This window comes from Eschscholzia californica, unplaced genomic scaffold (assembly GCF_041429995.1).
Source record: "Eschscholzia californica isolate CP2 unplaced genomic scaffold, dmEscCali1.0.p SCAF_6, whole genome shotgun sequence".
In the NCBI taxonomy this organism is placed as follows: Eukaryota; Viridiplantae; Streptophyta; class Magnoliopsida; order Ranunculales; family Papaveraceae; genus Eschscholzia; species Eschscholzia californica.
Window position 1 is genome coordinate 43,501,047 of NW_028238483.1, and position 18,457 is coordinate 43,519,503.

Genomic DNA, 18,457 nt, shown 5'->3' on the forward strand with positions numbered 1-18,457 from the left:
TACATATATGAACACTTTACTTTCTCTACATTGTACGTGTTCTTCTTTAAATAATTAAATCATCATGGAGCTTATAATTAGATTATTGATAATAGCGGCTATTTCCTTTCTGTTGTCTTCATCAAACATGATCAAGTTTAATGATGCTTGCAATCCAAGAGAAAGAGAAGCTCTTATAAACTTCAAACATAATCTTAATTATTCTTATGAACTCTCGTCTTGGGTTGGTAACGATTGCTGCCAATGGAACGGAGTGATTTGCACAAACAAAACTGAAAGTGATGTTGTTCAACTTCAACTTGGAAATTTTGGGTTGAGTGGCGAACTGAATTCTTCTCTGTTGGAGCTGAAACATTTGTATCACTTAGACTTAAGTTGGAACAATTTCACGGGGGGATTCAGATACCAGCTTTCTTGTGTTCACTTCAGAATTTAAGGTATCTTGATCTAGGATATAACCGTTTTACTGGCAGGGTTCCTCCTCAGCTGGGTAACCTTTCAAGTCTTTATCATCTTGATTTGAGTGCTAATCGGTTGGAAGGGGAGATACCAAGAACCTTGGGAAATCTTTGCAACTTGGAGGTATTATATTTGACTTCTAACAATCTTCAAGGAGAGATATTATCAACATTATTCACAAATTCATCTAGATGTTCTGTGAACAAATTGAAATCGTTACACTTGGAATATAATTATCTACTTTCTGGACGATTACCTGATGAACTGGTAAGTCTTGAGAATCTGGAAGAACTGATTCTTGCAGGTAACTCATTTTCTGGTTCAATTCCTACGTCGCTAGGAAGATTGTCATTGTTAAGAGAGTTAGATCTTAGAGATAACAAGTTAAATGGGTCTTTGCCAGAAAGTTTTGGGAACCTCTCGAGTTTAAAAGAATTGCGGTTCTCGAACATATCGATTTGCCAATCTCACTTTCCCAATCTCACAAGATTGAAAGTATTAGATATCGATTCTTCGGTTCTAAACGTGAGCCATGACTGGGTTCCTCCTTTTCAACTCCAAGAAGCACGATTTCGAGATTGTTCAGTAGGACATGACTTTCAACTTATACAATTTAAATCTATCACACAATCAACTTGAGGGGGACTTATCAAATGTGTTATTGAAAACTAACCCATCGATTGTAAGAAATATTCACTTGAACTCAAACAGATTCACAGGTAACTTGTCGCTTATATCTTCTGATGTCGCCGAACTTGATCTTTCCAAAAATTACCTTTCAGGGCCTATTTCTGTTTTACTATGTAATCCGCCAGAAGATATGAATTCCTTAGAACTTCTAGATCTTTCAGAAAATCAACTACCTGGAATGCTTCCCGATTGTTGGTCTCCCTGGACATCTTTGGTTTTTATAAGTTTCCAAAGCAACAACATAACAGGGAGTGTTCCAAGTTCTATGAGCTTTCTTAATAAACTAGAAATGTTGTGATGCAGGGGCACCCGGCGTGGAGACTTTTTCCATGACCGAACCCGGTCATGGACCAACCGGCCAGAGAGAGTAGATTTAGGAAGTCCCTGTTTTAGTATGATTATTAGATAATTTAGGTTTAGGTAATTATGCTATTTTAATATTTTCAATAATCGGAAGGTCCAGATTTGAGTCTAGTTATTTAGGCAGTTGCAGTATTTTAATTATTTAGGAAAGTCTAATTCAAGTCTATCTAGGAAAGTCCAGAATCCTATAAAAGGATATCTAGTTTGTCTATTATTCTCAGATTGAAGAGAAACCCCTTTGAAGTTTTAATAAAGTTGAGTATTTTAGAGTTATTTAGCCTTTATTTTATCGTTCTTATTTAGTTTATTCATCTTCTTTAATTCCGCTGCGTTTCTACATCATGTGGTATCAGAGCCACCAAAGTTTTGGGTGAATGATTCTAGAAATTTTTTTCCAGACGAATTAAATCAGTATTAATCATATTCTATTCCAAAAGAAGATTATAATCCATTAGATTATACTCATGAAGGAATAACTACTCGATGCTTATGCGCTTCATGTTTGTATGCGAATAGAGATTCGTACGATTATCATTGGAATCCGGGAGAAACCGTACGAGAAAACCCATCACAACCTCCATCTTCTTATTATCCGACATCAATCGCAACACCACCACCACCTCCGTACTCTAATTATACACCACAACTGTCCCGTTATCAATCCCAAACATCACCACCACCTTCGTACTTTTATTATTCACCACCGTATTCACCACCTCTACCATCTTCGGCACCTCTACTTTCATACACTTATTATTCACCACAACCACCACCACCAACACAATCATCTTCTCTTTCCTATTCACCACCACCGCCACCACATTCGTCTTTTGTCGAAACGGGTCCATCGTTAATATCCGATTTAGCTAAGATTCAACATATGGTGAACGACATCAAAACAATAATACGTCAACCATCTTCTTCGCCAATTTTATCTTTCAATCAGGAAGAAGATGTGATTAATGATTTGATTGATACGACTACTAGGACGGATGTTATGAATCGATCTGCTTGGGTATTAACTAAAGAAGATGAACCCGATGATATTCAAGAAGAAGTTCACGACGAAAACAATAATCTTTCATTATCGGAAAAAGAAAAATCAATTTGTGTTGAGATCATTGCTAATGATCAAGGAAACCGAACTACTCCATCTTCTGTTGCTTTCAGTGATTCCGAGCGTTTGATCAGAGATACTGCCATGAACCAGGTGGCCATGAACCCCATTAACATTGTTTTCGATGCCAAGCGATTGATTGGAAGGAGACTCAGTGATCCCATCTTTGCGGCTGATATCAAGCTTTGGCCTTTCACTACTAGTCCTGGCGATACGCCCATGATTTTTGTAAACTACAAAGGTGAAGAGAACCAATTTGTTGCCGAAGAGAAGCATTGGCCACTCACTACTAGAACTACTGTTGGTGGTAAGAGATTCAAGTTACATAGCAAGTCATTGATGTTAATGAGGAGCCACCCATCTGAACCTGGACGCCAAACAATGTCAACGGAAGAAGAATTAAGCTTCACTGAAATCAAATTACCTTATCAGAGACCCATCAATGGCAATCTTTTCCCTTCCATCATCACTTCAACCCCATCTTCCATCTGTGATCTCTCTCTTCATAAACACCATAAAACAGGAAAAACCATGTCTAGAATCCCTTCTCACTCAACTGGAGTTCTTCTATTGATAGGGTTTCCTGTAAATACTGCTTCAGATTTCAATGAAGTTATTGAAGTTTTTGGTTATGAAGAGTTTCCTTGTGTTGATGAAGCTGCTTTTGGGACAAATATTGTGGGGAGGGTTTGCACTGCTAATGAGTCCCCACCTGATCAGCAAACCCCTTTCCACCTTACAATGGCTCATATTCCAGAGTTCCCAGCAAAATTGTTTTTCTTTTGTGAGGATGAGCCAGGATGTGAAGGAGAGACTCCTATAGCTCTTACTCATGTCATCTATGAGAAGACGAAAGAGAGATTTCCAGAGTTTGTTGAGAAGCTAGAGCAGCATGGTTTGGTCTATACGAGAATATTAGGGGCTGGAGATAACCCGTCATCTCCAATTGGTCAAGGATGGCAGTCGGCATTCTTAACTAAAGATAAAAACACACCTGAAGAAATAGCTGCTCGACCGGGAATAAAGTTGGAATGGACGGATGATGGAGCGAAAACAATCATGGATCCAATACCCGATATTAAATATGACAAGTTCGAAGATATAATACTTCGACCAACTGGTATGGAAACCCTAACTAAAGCAATCGATTTCTCTTCCCACACAATCAATCTTGTTCCGACCAATCATGTACTTCACTCCAATCCTTCGACGGTGCACGCTTCAATTCATCACTGTAGTGAAGCCCTAATTGATGCACAAAAGACGGTGGAGATTCAACCGGGTTGGTCTAATGGTTACAATCGTCTCAGTGCTACTCATGTAGGTCTAGGTGATTATGAGGAAATTATTCATGCTTCTAAGAAAGGTCTTGAAATTGATCAGAGTAATGAAATCCTAAAATCTGGATTAGTTGATGCCCAATCTTCCTTTCCACGATTTCTATCTTCGTGTTCTTTTCCTTCACCTTTTGGAAATATCTTTCAAGGGCCAAATTTATGGGACAACAAGGTCAATACGGACGTTATGAAGGCATATAGGATGCAGAGAGTTCATCATGAAGTTCCAATAAAGGATTTCTTGAATAAGATTGTTAAATGGTTGCGTCTACCATGGGAGGATGGCGAAATGAACGCAATTTATTCACCAATAATAATTTTGCGAGCTTCATTGCAATTTGAGACTGAGAATAAGGTTGGTGATTTCTTGCAAAGTGGTATTTTTCACAACAAAATTCATATGAAGTGGGAATTACGAATCGCCATGGAGGAATTCCTTTACGCGGATACATCCAACTTTTCATAATCAAACCGTTCGGGACGAACCTCTTGGGAGAAGGGGATGCTGATGCAGGGGCACCCGGCGTGGAGACTTTTTCCATGACCGAACCCGGTCATGGACCAACCGGCCAGAGAGAGTAGATTTAGGAAGTCCCTGTTTTAGTATGATTATTAGATAATTTAGGTTTAGGTAATTATGCTATTTTAATATTTTCAATAATATAATATACAAACTCTCTGGTCGTCTGAAGCAAAAGAAGAAATAGTAGTCTTGCACTGATGAGTTTTATCTTTAACTAGGTTTCCTCCCCGTCCTACGGTACGGACGGGGAAGATCCCTCTTGGCTACCGCCTTTGAGGAAGAGAAAAATAAATTTAAATTACAACATAAATTACATTAACTTCCCTTAATTTGTAGATCATATTTCAAAATCAATAGAGGAGAGATAACCGTGTGTTTAAAGAGGAGAGAGTGAAAACTGTATTTATGGAAGAAATACCATTAACAGAAAAGATTTGATAAAAAATTGAAAGATTTAATTTCAATTTTAAGTGAAATAGTTAGGAGATAAATTGGGAAGATATAGGAGAGTGGGTTAGTTATTTAGATCTCTCATTTTCTACTGATTTATATTATCCGTCGGATGTGTTCCCAATTAAATCTCTAAAATAAAATGGACGGTCAGACTTATCCCATAGATAACCGACTGATTTGTTTTAATATAATAGATGTAATATTAAACTTTGCTTTTTTGTAACTGAACAAAAAGACTTAGTGCCAAGTTTATAGTTATAATATATTTCTCAAGTTTATGTGGTATCAAATTCCAAACCTCAAGAGAAAACGTATCTTCCCAGGATTCAGGAACTTCCTCAGAGCATGGTGAACTTAAGTTTTTTGTGTCATATAATAATCTATCAGGGGAAATTCCATCAAGTACCCAACTTCGAAGTTTAAACGGGTCGAGTTATATGGGTAACCAACAAGGACACGGTGGTCCTCGCTGAAAAATTGCACCAATGGATATTTTGGGTTCCTTTAAATATGATATTGTTCCCGCTTTGACACCAAACTCAATGACTACTAGGTTTAGGTTCTAGTGAATTCTCATAGAGCTTTTGAAGAACCTCAATGTTCCTGACACTTGAAATTCGACTTGCTTTTCCATTCGGAACAAAATCTGCAAGTAGACATTATTCTCCATGCGACGTTCATTTTTTGGGTAAGCAAAATCAAAGAGAGCATAACGGACATTCATTTTCGGGTAAGCAAGCAGACTTATCAATTGACCACCATGTCTTTCTGTACCCGGAGGTGTTTGTGGTGGTTAACAGAGATGGGCCTACGGTCTCCTGCTCTTAAGAACAAGATAATATATGCGGATGTTTCGGTTGTCAATGTCTATTCAGTCAGAAGAGTTATGCTTATATGATTTGGATTCTAAGATTTGTAATGTATCTTATTTTCTTTCTTGAGGTAATTATTTTCACATCAATGATTATTTAAAGAAGTTATTATGGTTGTGGACTTTCTAACCACGAATCTTTGAGGAAAAGTTTCGAGAACTTGTAATTTTTCAACATATAAACAGAACATTTGGAGAAATTTTAGGACAACTTTGATATTATTCAAACAATTTCTCTTACGTTAATGGATGCTTAGAAACATAATTGTGTACCCACATGGATAGGAGAATGCCTCAACGTTCTCCGAGTACGTTCGAATATTGCATCCTGGTCATAACAATCTATCCGGATCAGTTGTAAGATGTTTAGTAATTTTACAGAAATGGGTGTGGAACGATTCTCACATTTTTTGAATTTTAGTTATGTTAATAACAAAAATGCAATAGAACTTGAGGTCTACTTTTGCAACAAAAAAAAGAACTTGAGGTCAAAGGTCAAGAATTGGTATATGGACTAACTGTTCTTGAACCTTGTTGTCTATATCGACGTTTCAGACAACAATTTATACGGAAAGGTCCTTGAAGAAATAAGGGAAAATCTGTGCGGACCGAAAATTTTGAACATATATGAGAATCATTTTACAGGAAATATTCCAAAGAGAATTAGTCATATAAACTCACTTGACTGGCTTGATTTATCGAACAACAGATTATCGGGTTCAATTCCCGAAAGCTTGGCAAATTTAACTTCCATAAGTTACTTGAACTTGACATATAACAACTTGTTATTGGGAACAACGATCTATGTGGCCCTCCACTGAAAAAAAATATGACAAAGATGGACAACCTCAAAAAGCACCAAATGGTGACAGTGAAGGATCAATGGAGGACGAAGAAGATGAAGACTGGATTGAGATGAAATGGTTCTATATGGTGCTACCATTAGGGTTCTTGAGAATTTACGATGATCTTACGTTTCGGAATTTAAACTTAAACTCAGAGAAAACAACAGAAAAAAGGCAGAAATTCTTCCTCAGACCATGTCTTTCTGTACCTAATATGAGTATAATATAAACTGGTGGGGATTTATAATTGGTTTGATTCCGATTATGTTCTAAGTTGGTTTTGGTCAAGAAGACTTAGATGAGTAAAAATTATAGTTGAACTTGAACAGTTGAACTTGTCTTGTAACATAATTACTTTGCGACAAACAAACATAAAATTAATTATAGTTCGTAAGAGACTAATTTATCGATAACCCTCGTTTCAATCTCTGTTACACGGATAAATTATAGGTGTAGTAGGTTCCAAAGAGACTAGAAGGTTGATGAATACATTACCTTGGCGTGAAGTGAACGACGGAGTCTTCATTGGTCCAGTCATGAGAATATGTTTATGTAAAGTCTTAATTAGTAGGTCTTTGCAACAGAAAAAAGGGTCTTTAGTGGGTCCATTCTGTGTATCTAAAGTCAATTATCATATGATTTCAAAACCATTAACTAGTAAGACTATCTAATATAAAAAAAACACTTTACTTTGATCTATAGACATTGAACATGTCCAGATGTCCTTGTTTAACTAATTAAATCATCATGGAGTTTACAATTAGATTATTGATAATGGCTGCTATTTCCTTTCTGTTGTCTTCATCAAACATGATCAAGTTTAGTGCTGCTTGCAATCCAAGAGACAGAGAAGCTCTTTTAAACTTCAAACATAATCTGATAGATCCTTACGATTATCTCTCGTCGTCTTGGGTTGTTGGTAATGATTGCTGTAAATGGAAAGGAGTATTCTGCGAAAACATAACTGACGGTGATGTTGTTCAACTTAAACTTAGAGATTTTGGGTTGAGTGGCGAACTGAATTCTTCTATTTTGGAATTGAAACATTTGTATTATTTAGACTTGAGTAATAACAATTTCAAACAGATACCAGCTTTCTTGGGTTCCCTTCAGAATTTACAGTATCTTGGTCTATCCACTATTGCTTCTGCTGGTAAGGTCCCTCCCCAGCTAGGTAACCTTTCAAGTCTTTATTATCTTGATTTGAGTTTTAATACTTTGGAAGGGGAGATACCAAAAACTTTGGGAAATCTTTGCAACTTGGAGGTATTAAATTTGACTTATAACATTCTTGAAGGAGAGATACCAGCGTTCTTGGGTTCACTTAAGAATTTAACGTATCTTGATCTATCCGATAACGGTTTTACTGGTAAGGTTCCTCCTCAGCTCGATAACCTTTCAAGTCTTTATTATCTTGATTTGAGTTATAATAAGTTGGAGGGGGAGATACCAAGAACCTTGGGACATCTTTGCAACTTGGAGGTATTACATTTGTTTGATAACAACCTTCAAGGAGAGCTATCGAGATTATTTACAAATTCATCTAGATGTTCTGCAAACAAATTGAAATCGTTACAGTTGGATTATAATCAACTTTCTGGCCCATTACCCGATGAATTGGGAACCCTTCATAATCTGGAAGAACTGTCTCTTACACATAACTCATTTTCTGGTTCAATTCCTACGTCTCTAGGAAGATTGTCATTCTTGAGAGTGTTAGATCTTAGCGATAACAATTTAAATGGGCCTTTGCCCGAAACTTTCGGGAACCTCTCTAGTTTAGAAAAATTGTGGATCACCAGTACCATGCTAGAAGGGCAGATACCAAGAACCTTGGGAAATCTTTGCAACTTGGAGGTATTATATTTGACTTCTAACAATCTTCAAGGAGAAATATCATCAAGATCATTTACAAATTCATCTAGATGTTATACGAACAAATTGAAATCGTTAAACTTGAAAGATAATCTACTTTCGGGCCGATTACCAGATGAATTGGGAACCCTTGAGAATCTGGAAGAACTGTCTCTTGCAGGTAACTCATTTTCTGGTTCAATTCCTATGTCACTAGGAAGATTGTCATTGTTGACAAAGTTAGATCTTAGCAATAACAAGTTAAATGGGTGTTTGCCAGAAAGTTTCAGGAACCTCTCGAGTTTACAAGAATTGTATATCTCATTAGAAGGTTTTCTGACTGAAGCTAACTTAGATAATCTCACAAGACTGAAAGTATTAGATATCGATTCTTTGGTTCTAAACGTGAGCCATGACTGGGTTCCTCCTTTTCAACTCCAAAAAGCGTCTCTGAGAAATTGTTCAGTAGGAAAACGATTTCCTGAATGGTTACAAACGCAAAAAAGTCTTACAGAAGTAGACGTATCTTATGCTGGAATATCTGGTTCAGTTCCTAGTTGGTTTTCGAACATGACTTCCCAATTACACTGTTTAAATATATCACACAATCAAATTGAAGGGGAGTTACCGAATATGTTCTCGATGAGAGACTTCCATGGTATAGTTGACATGAACTCAAACCGATTCACTGGTAACTTACCGCGTATATCTTCTCCCGTTTATGAGCTTGATCTTTCGAAGAATACCTTTTCAGGACCCATTTCCAAATTACTTTGTTATCCAAACACGTATTCCTTAATCCTTCTTGATCTTTCAGAAAATCACCTATCTGGAGAACTTCCTGATTGTTGGTTTTATTGGAGATCTTTGGCATTTATATATCTCCATAGCAACAACATCACAGGAAAGATTCCAAGTTCTATGGGGTTTCTGCTTCAACTTCACGCATTGCGTTTGCAAAACAATTCTCTCAGTGGAGAATTCCCTTCCTCGTTGCGAAACTGTACTCTGTTGAGTATCATTGATGTTGGTGAGAATAGACTTACGGGTCATATACCTTCCTGGTTAGGAGAAAGCCTTACCACACTTACTGTTCTTCGACTACGTTCTAACGAGTTTAATAGTGAAATTCCTCGAAAACTGTGTTACCTCACTAAGCTTCAAATAATGGATCTGGGTCATAACAATCTGTTCGGATCAATTCCAAAATGCTTTAGCAATTTTAGTACAATGGCTTCTAAACGTTACTCAGACGCTTTTCCGTTATATTATGTGCCAAATACTGAGTATACAGTAGACTTTGTAGTTAAAGGTAAAGATATGGTCTATGGACAAAGTTTGCTTAAACTTGTTGCTGCTATCGACCTTTCAAGTAACAATTTATATGGAGAGATCCCAGAAGAACTGACATATCTCTACGACTTGCAAATTCTGAACTTAGGGAATAACCGATTTACAGGAAAGATCCCAAATAAAATTGGTCTATTAAGTTCACTTGAATCGCTTGATCTGTCGAACAACAAACTATCGGGTTCAATCCCTCAAAGCATGGTGAACTTAACTTTTCTTAGTTACTTGAACTTGTCATATAACAACTTGTCAGGGGGCATTCCTTCGGGCACCCAACTGCAAAGCTTTTCAGAGTTCAGCTATATCGGGAACTATGACTTATGTGGTCTTCCACTCAAGAACTGCAATGAAGATGAACAACAACCTCGAAAAACACCAAATGGCGACGACGAAGATGAAGATTGGATTGAGATGAAATGGTTTTATATGGGGCTACCATTTGGATTTGTGGTAGGGTTTTGGTGTTTGTTTGGTGTTTTGTTAGTGAGCAAGTCTTGGAGGTATGCTTATTTGAGGTTCTTAGATGATATAATATATAGTTTATGTACTTGTCTTAAGCAGAAGAAAAAGTAGTGGTCTTGCACCGATCAGTTTATCTTTGATCTAATAATAAACTCTGCTTTAGTATAACTGAACAAGGAGAGTTAAATGTAATACTACTATTTACATGTATGCATATCAAGGATTGACAAGGAATATATTCAGGACACAATCTGTTACTTCAGCTTCGTAGTCCACGGAAAGCAACTCCTACAAGCATAATATATAGATTGTGTACTTCTGTCTAGCAGAAGAAAAAATAGTAGTCTTGCACTGATGAGTTTATCTTTAATCCAAAAAATAGTAGTCCTTATGTGGGAAAGCAGAGTTGCAAGTTTTGAAGTGTTGAAATTCCTACGAGTAATGTAACGCCCAATGCCTTAGGAGATATCGACATTGTCCCCACTTTTGACACCAGACCCAAACCCAATGGCTACTGCTCTTAGGTTTTAGCAAATGCTCCACTACCCTCCCATAATGTCTCTACAGGTACTACATTTGAGCTCGCACGTATAACCTAAGCTACTGAAACTCTACCAAGTGACTTGGAATTATTAATTACCAGTAGTGTTATCCTTATTTTCAAGCATAATTGAATCTTTAGCCGTAAACAAAACGCGAACGGATGTTTAGGTGGTCCCTTGTGTGTTTGTGAGGTCAATAATCAAGTCTTTAGGAGACCCCTTATGTTTATACGTATAGAGTCAATCGTCGAAGTCTTTAGTAGGTCCCTTGCATCTATCTCATATCAAATAGCTTTCTGTGAAGTCTTATAGCAAATCTTTATATAACACTATCTAGGAATTTAATTTGGTTATGGTCTAATTTGGTTTTTTGGTCAAATATGGTGTCTTCTTTATTGAGTCAACTCTATAATAATCCCCTCCAGAGACTAGACAAATCTTTCTTTAAGTTCCTTTCACTTAATCATGGAGCTCACTGCTCAGGTTGATTTGCTTACTTGTTGTAATAATCTTCACTGTGGAACAGTTTCATGAGTAGTGTGGAACAGTTTCATGAGTAGCGTGGGGATTGTCTGGTGTTTCCCTAGTTCTATTACAGATCTCATGGTGGCCTGGAAAGGTATCAAAGGAAGTAAACATAAGAAGGCCATTCTCAACATAATACCCAAAGCCATCCTTTGGGCAGTTTGGAGTGCTAGAAACGATGGGATTTTCAGAGACAAAATTCGGTCGATAGAGTACATCTTCTTCGCGGCTAAATGTCTTATTTACCACTGGAGCAGATCGTATGGGTGGGCCAAAACTTATACGTTTACTAGCATGGTTGAGTCGTGGGACAGTTTTTTGAGTTATCTTTAATGTTTAGTTTTCGTCCTCGCCCATTTGTTATTGGGCTGACATTTTGGGGTGGTGTTTTTGGTGTGGTTTTTTGTGATTGTCTTTCTGTCCTGTTTTTCTTGTTTTCTTTCGGCTACTCTAGCCGAGTGTAATCCCCTTCATCGCTTCGTTTCAATATATTTAATCAAAGTATTCAAAAAAAAAATAATAATCTTCACTGTACTCCGATAGAGAGAAAAGCTCTTATGAACTCCAAGCTCTTATGAAGTGAACACCCGAGTCTTGATTGTCATGAGAATATGTTTATAAGAGAAGCTCTTATAAACTTCAAGCATGATCTTAGTAATCCTTAAATGAACTCTCGTCTTGGGTTGGTAATGATTGCTCTAAAGGGAACGGAGTAATCTGCGAAAATAAAACTGAAAGTTATGTTTTGGTTGAGTGGTGAACTTAATCCTTCTCTGTTGTAGTTAAAACATTTGTATCACTTGGACTTAGGTTGGATTAATTTCATGGTGATTCAGATACCAGCTTGGTTCACTACAGAATTTACAGTATCTTGGTCTATAAGGTAACCATTTTGATGGCAAGGTTCCTCCTCAGCTAGGTAACCTTTCAAGTCTTTATTATCTTGAATTGAGTTTTAATGAGTTGGAAGGGGAGATTCCAAAAACCATTTGATCGCTCGCTTTTCCCTCTTCGCTCCAAATAGTATTTCTCTTCGAGAATGTACTTTTTCAAAAATAAGTATTTTCTCGAAATGCGTTTTTTCAAAAGTTCCTTTCTCATAACCTTTTTCTTTTCAAAAGGTGTTTTTTTATTAATCGTTCTTTTCCAAACTTTTTTATTTTTTGGAAAAATAGTTTTCGTAAAAAAAAATGTTTCTTCAAAATGATATCTTTCAAATAGGTATAAATCTTTGGATATTTTTCCATTGCCAAACAATAAAATATCATTTAGAATTCGTGTATAAGTGAAATCATGAACCCCAAGAATCAATGAATTCCTAAATTAATGATGCTTTCGTTAAAAAACACCACACTATTTTTTTGTCCAAAGAGCTTTGTCTTTTGTGATGTTAGTGCTCATCTTGCTAGGAAATATATATATATTTTTTTTTGGAATCTGATAATTTCATTGATTAGGCAAAGCCAGGATGGATTACAATAAGAAGTTAAAAGAAAGAACAAAGCACAAAGAAGTAACCCTATGCCCACTACCTATGGAGGAGGCATTTTAGTTTCTATGTGACTTTAGTGGTTCCACCACTATCATGAGTTCATGACCCATTACCACCATACGGTTCCCTTGGTTCAGTAACTAACTTTGAGTGGGTCAAAGTTTGTAACCGTTTCTTCACCACGGACTAGAGTGATCGAAAAACTTCCATCGGCCGTCGGTCGGGATCCTTCTCCCATTGTCAGTCCAGCATCTTCCTCCATGAAACCAGAAGCTTGAATTTGAACATGAACAAAGGATCATACTGAATCAAAATCATGTTCAATCGTAGATTTGTCTGGTTCACATATTAATTGCATGCAATTCTCAATCACATCCAAATCTATCATGAAACTAATTGTTCTTGGAGATAGTTCTTTCTCCTCACTTTTTTTTGTTGCAAGGGAAAAAATATTCTTTCTCCTCACTTGAATTTGTCTTATAACATTTTTCTTCACTTAACAATGAAAAAATATGGTCAATATTCTAATTTGGCTGGCTACTTTCTGCAAAAATATGGTCAATCTGACTCATTAGCCCACAGCCTAATCTTCTCAATACATTACCTTTGTGTGAAGTCAACGACCAAGTCTTCATTAGTCCCTATCACTAAATATCTATGTCGTCCAGTCTTTACTGTATTTAAACTCTATGGTGAAATGAAGGAATGGATCATTGTACATGTCCTTTCTTTGAAGACATGGAGCTTATAATTAGATTATTGATAATGGCTGCTATTTCCTTTCTTTCATCAAACATGATCAAGTTTAATGCTGCTTGCAATCCGAGAGAGAGAGAAGCTCTTATGAACTTCAAACATAATCTTAGTGATTCTTACGATACAATCTCGTCTTGGGTTGGTAACGATTGCTGCACATGGAACGGAGTAATCTGCAAAAACATAACTGACGGTAATGTTGTTGAACTTCAACTTAGCGGCGGTCTTCGGTTGAGTGGCGAACTGAATTCTTCTCTGTCGGAGTTGAAACATTTGTATTACTTAGACTTGAGTTTCAACAATTTCACGGGGACTAAGATACCAGCTTTCGTCGGTTCACTTCAAAATTTAAGCTATCTTAATCTAGAAGGTAGCGGTTTTACTGGCAATATTCCTCCTCAGCTCGGTAACCTTTCAAGTCTTTATTATCTTGATTTGAGTTTTAATGAGTTGGAAGGGGAGATACCAAAAACCTTGGGAAATCTTTGCAACTTGGAGGTATTAAATTTGTCTCGAAACAAACTTCAAGGAGATATATCATCAATATTATTTAGAAATTCATCATCTAGATGTTTTGGGAACAAATTGAAAACGTTAGACTTGGGATATAATCATCTCATTTCTGGACGATTACCTGATGAATTGGGAAGTCTTGAGAATCTGCAAGAACTGTATCTTTCAAGTAACTCATTTTCTGGTTCAATTCCTACGTCACTGGGAAGATTATCATTTTTGAGAGAGTTAGATCTTGAAGATAACAAGTTAAATGGGGTTTTGCCACAAAGTTTCTCGAACCTCTCGAATTTACATACATTGCTGATCTCCAATAACATGCTAGAAGGTGATGTAACAGAAGCTCACTTCACCAATCTTAATAAACTGGAAAGGTTACATATCAGTTCTATGGTTCTAAACGTGACACGTGACTGGGTTCCTCCTTTTCTACTTCTAAGTGTATTCCTGAGGAATTGTTCAGTAGGAGATCGATTTCCTGAATGGTTACGGACACAAACATACCTCGAAGAAATAGACATATCGAATGCACGATTATCTGGTTCAATTCCTAGTTGGTTTTTGAACATGACTTCGGAATTATACACATTAAATTTATCGCACAATCAACTTGAGGGGGACTTGTCAAATGTGTTATCGAAAAGTAATCCAGTTAATGCTGCCTATATTTACTTGAACTCAAACAGATTCACAGGTAACTTGCCATTTATATCTTCTGATGTCAGGGTACTTGATCTTTCCAGAAATTACCTTTCGGGGCCTATTTCTATTTTGCTGTGTAATCCGGCAAAAGATATGAATTCCTTAGAACTTCTGGATCTTTCAGAAAATCAACTATCTGGAATTCTTCCTGATTGTTGGTCTCCCTGGAGATCTTTGTTTTTTATAAGTTTCCATAGCAACAACATAACAGGGAATGTTCCAAGTTCTATGGGCTTTCTTCGTCTACTTGAAATGTTGCATTTACAAAAAAATTCACTCAATGGAGAATTACCTTCCTCATTGCAAAATTGTACGGAGTTGAAGGTAATCGATCTTGGTGAGAACAGACTCACAGGTGCAATACCAACATGGATAGGAGAAAGCCTTAAGGATAAACTCAGAGTTCTCCGACTACATTCTAATAAGTACCATGGTGAAATTCCTCGACGACTTTGTTACCTTATTAGACTTCAAATATTGGATATGGGGCATAATAATCTGTCCGGATCAATTCCAAAATGCTTTAGCAATTTTAGTACTATGGCTTCAAACCAACACCCTAATTCTGGTGTTTATTTCAATTATACTCTAATTAGTGACAAAAACGTAGTAGACTTTGTGGTCAAAGGTAAGGAAATGGCATACGTAGAAAGTTTGCTTAAACTTGTAGCTGGTATCGACCTTTCAAGTAACAATTTATATGGCGAGATCCCCGAAGAACTAACCTATCTGTTCGGACTGCAAACATTGAACTTAGCAAATAATAGTTTTACCGGAAGAATTCCAAAAGGAATTGGTCATTTAAACTCACTTGAATCGCTTGATTTATCGAACAACAGATTATCGGGTTCAATTCCTCAAAGCTTGGCAAATTTAACTTTCGTAAGTTACTTAAACTTGTCATATAACAACTTGTCAGGGACAATTCCATCAAGTACCCAACTGCAAAGTTTTTCCGAGTTGAGCTATACAGGGAACCATGACTTATGTGGTCGTCCACTCATGAACTGCAATGAAGATGAACCTCGAAAAGCACCAAATGGTGACGGTGAAGGATCAATGGATGAAGAGGAAGATTGGATTGAGATGAAGTGGTTTTATATGGGGTTACCATTAGGATTTGTGGTAGGTTTTTGGTGTTTGTGGGGTGTTTTATTGGTGAACAAGACTTGGAGGTATGCTTATTTTAGGTTTTTGGATGATATAATATACAAACTCTCTCCTTGTCTGAAGCAGAAGAAGAAATAGTAGTCTTGCACCGATGAGTTTTATCTTTAATGTAATAATACACTTTATAGTTATAATATATATCTCAAGTTTATGTGGTGCCGAATTCCAAACCTCAAGAGAAAACTTATCTAGCCAGGATTCAGGAAATTCCTCAGAGCATGGTGAACTTAAGTCTTTTGAGTCACTTAAACTTGTCATATAATAATCTCAGGGAAAATTACATCAAGTACCCAACTTCAAAGTTTAAACGGGTCGAGTCGTATGGAGAAACACACAGCGAAAGAGGAAGGATTTGCTTATGGGGTTTTGTATTGTATTTATAGGGTATCAGTCATGGAGATTTGAAGCTTTGTGTGCGAAACCAGAGTTGGAAGATTTGAAGGGTTGAAATTCCCTACGAGTAATGTAACGCCCCATGTCTTAGCATATATCATTATTGTTCCCACTTTTGTCACCTAGACCCAAACCCAATGGCTAGCAAATGCTCCACTACACCTCCCATTAGGTCTCAACAGGTACTAAGTTTGAGCTCGCACATATAACCTAGGCTCTTGACACTTTACCAAGCGATGTGAGACTATTACAATTTACAAGTAATGCTATCGTTGTTTCAAGCATGATTGAATCTTTAACCGTAAACAAAACGCGAAGGGATGTTTATGTGGTCTCTTGTGTGTACGCAAGGTCACTAATGAAGTCTTTAGGAGACCCCTTATGTCTATAATATATAGAGTCAATTGTCGAAGTCTTTAGTAGGTCCCTTGCGTCTATGTCATATAAAATAGTTTTATGTGAAGTCCTATAGCAAATCTTTATATAGCACTATCTAGGAATTTAACTTGGTTATGGTCCAATGTGTTTTTATGGTCAAATATGGTGTCTTCCTTAATAACTCTATAATAATCCCTCAAGAGACTAGACAAATCTTTCTTCAAGTTCCTTTTACTTAATCATGGAGATCATATTGATTTGCATACTTGTTGTAATCTCTACATACTTATTAGAAAGTGTTGTTGTGACTGAAACTCACTTTGCCAATCTCACAAGACTGAAAGTATTAGATGTTGATTCTTTGGTTATAAACGTCAGTCGTTAATGGGTTCCTCCTTTTCAACTATGGTCCAACCTTGCAAAAAAAAAAACTATTGTCCAACCGTTGTACACATCACCTTGTATGGACAAGACGTTAATGATATAAATACACACCAAATGAGATTCTCGTTCATAGGACTGGTAAACATTTAGAAGTCCAACACTGGTGACACTCACTTGAGTCCAAAACCTACATGGCTCTTTGCTCTGGAAGTGATAACTGGAAGCATAGTAGGTTTCATCTTACTATTTGCTCTTCTTGTGGCTATATGAGCACCTCCTCTGAAAGTCCTTTTGTTTCTATTCATTTCATATACACAACTTAATCATGATTCTGAGATTACCGATATTCTTCAGACGGTGAAGGGTGTAAATTATCATGGAGAAGACGCATCAAAATCATTATAGGCATTGCTCGTGGTATAAGATAATTTGCACACAGAACTTGAACCTCCATTCACAATATCTGCACTAAACTCTACATCAATCTATCTCACAGAAGATTTTTCTCCCAAGGTATGCTCAAATACATTCTCAGAAAGATAAAATTATCGAAGTCGTGTAGAAGACTATCTAAGAATCAGTTCAAGATCGTGACTCAGATTTAACTATGAATTTTTTTTTTTTTGAAGAAATGCTATCTATGCTATCACAAGGAATTCTCATATCTTACGTACATTGATCATTTACTCTGTGTAGCTGGTTGATTTCGAAAGATGGAATACTGTACTTGCAAGGGTGGAGAATAAGTCGAGTCTCATCAGCAACGGAGATAAAAAGTTTCCAGAATTATCAAACAAAAAATCATATTGACTCATGAATATGTGAAATCATAAACCCAAAGGATCAATGAATCCCTGTATTAATGATTACTTCGTCCAAAACACCATACGTTTTTTTTGTCCATAGAGCTTTGAGGTTTTATGATGTTAGTGCTCATCTTGCTACGAAATGTTACGTGCAACTCAACTTGAATCACATACAGATGTTTAGGCGGTCCTTTCATCCTTTGTGTATATGTGAAGTCAATACTCAAGTCTTTGGCAGACCCGAATATGTATTGTATGGAGTCAATCATCCAAGTCTTTAGCAGGCTCCTTGTGTCTATTTCACGCAAAATATCAAATAACTCGATGTGAAGTCTAAGAGGACTCATGAATTCATGATTCCTTCGTCCAAACACACCATAGGTTTTTTTTTTGTCCAAAAGAGAGCTCTGGCTTTTATGATGTTAGTGCTCATGTTGTTAGGAAACATTGCATGTAACTCAATTTGAATCCC

General features: G+C 36.8%; 2 protein-coding genes across 2 annotated transcripts; both read left to right on the forward strand.

Annotated features, from left to right (window-relative positions):
* The first annotated feature begins 28 nt into the window (after positions 1-28).
* LOC147535332 (uncharacterized) lies at positions 29-4,432 on the forward strand. The gene has a single exon (XM_086650183.1). It carries the CDS (start codon positions 2,393-2,395, stop codon positions 4,430-4,432), a length of 2,040 nt encoding a protein of 679 aa, XP_086506309.1. The 5' UTR covers positions 29-2,392.
* A 2,929-nt stretch (positions 4,433-7,361) lies between these two features.
* LOC147535333 (uncharacterized) lies at positions 7,362-16,159 on the forward strand. Its single transcript, XM_086650184.1, has 3 exons — positions 7,362-10,434; positions 11,415-11,485; positions 13,587-16,159. Exons 1-3 carry the CDS (start codon positions 7,406-7,408, stop codon positions 16,100-16,102), a joined length of 5,616 nt encoding a protein of 1,871 aa, XP_086506310.1. The 5' UTR covers positions 7,362-7,405; the 3' UTR covers positions 16,103-16,159.
* Positions 16,160-18,457: the final 2,298 nt, after the last annotated feature.

Coding starts and splice junctions, on each gene's coding strand:
- LOC147535333 (XM_086650184.1), top strand. CDS start 7,406: ATGGAGTTTACAATTAGATTATTGATAATGGCTGCTATTTCCTTTCTG. Junction 10,435..11,414: donor CTTAAGCAGAAGAAAAAGTA/GTGGTCTTGCAC, acceptor AGTGTGGAACAG/TTTCATGAGTAGCGTGGGGA. Junction 11,486..13,586: donor TCTCATGGTGGCCTGGAAAG/GTATCAAAGGAA, acceptor GGTGAAATGAAG/GAATGGATCATTGTACATGT.
- LOC147535332 (XM_086650183.1), top strand. CDS start 2,393: ATGGTGAACGACATCAAAACAATAATACGTCAACCATCTTCTTCGCCA.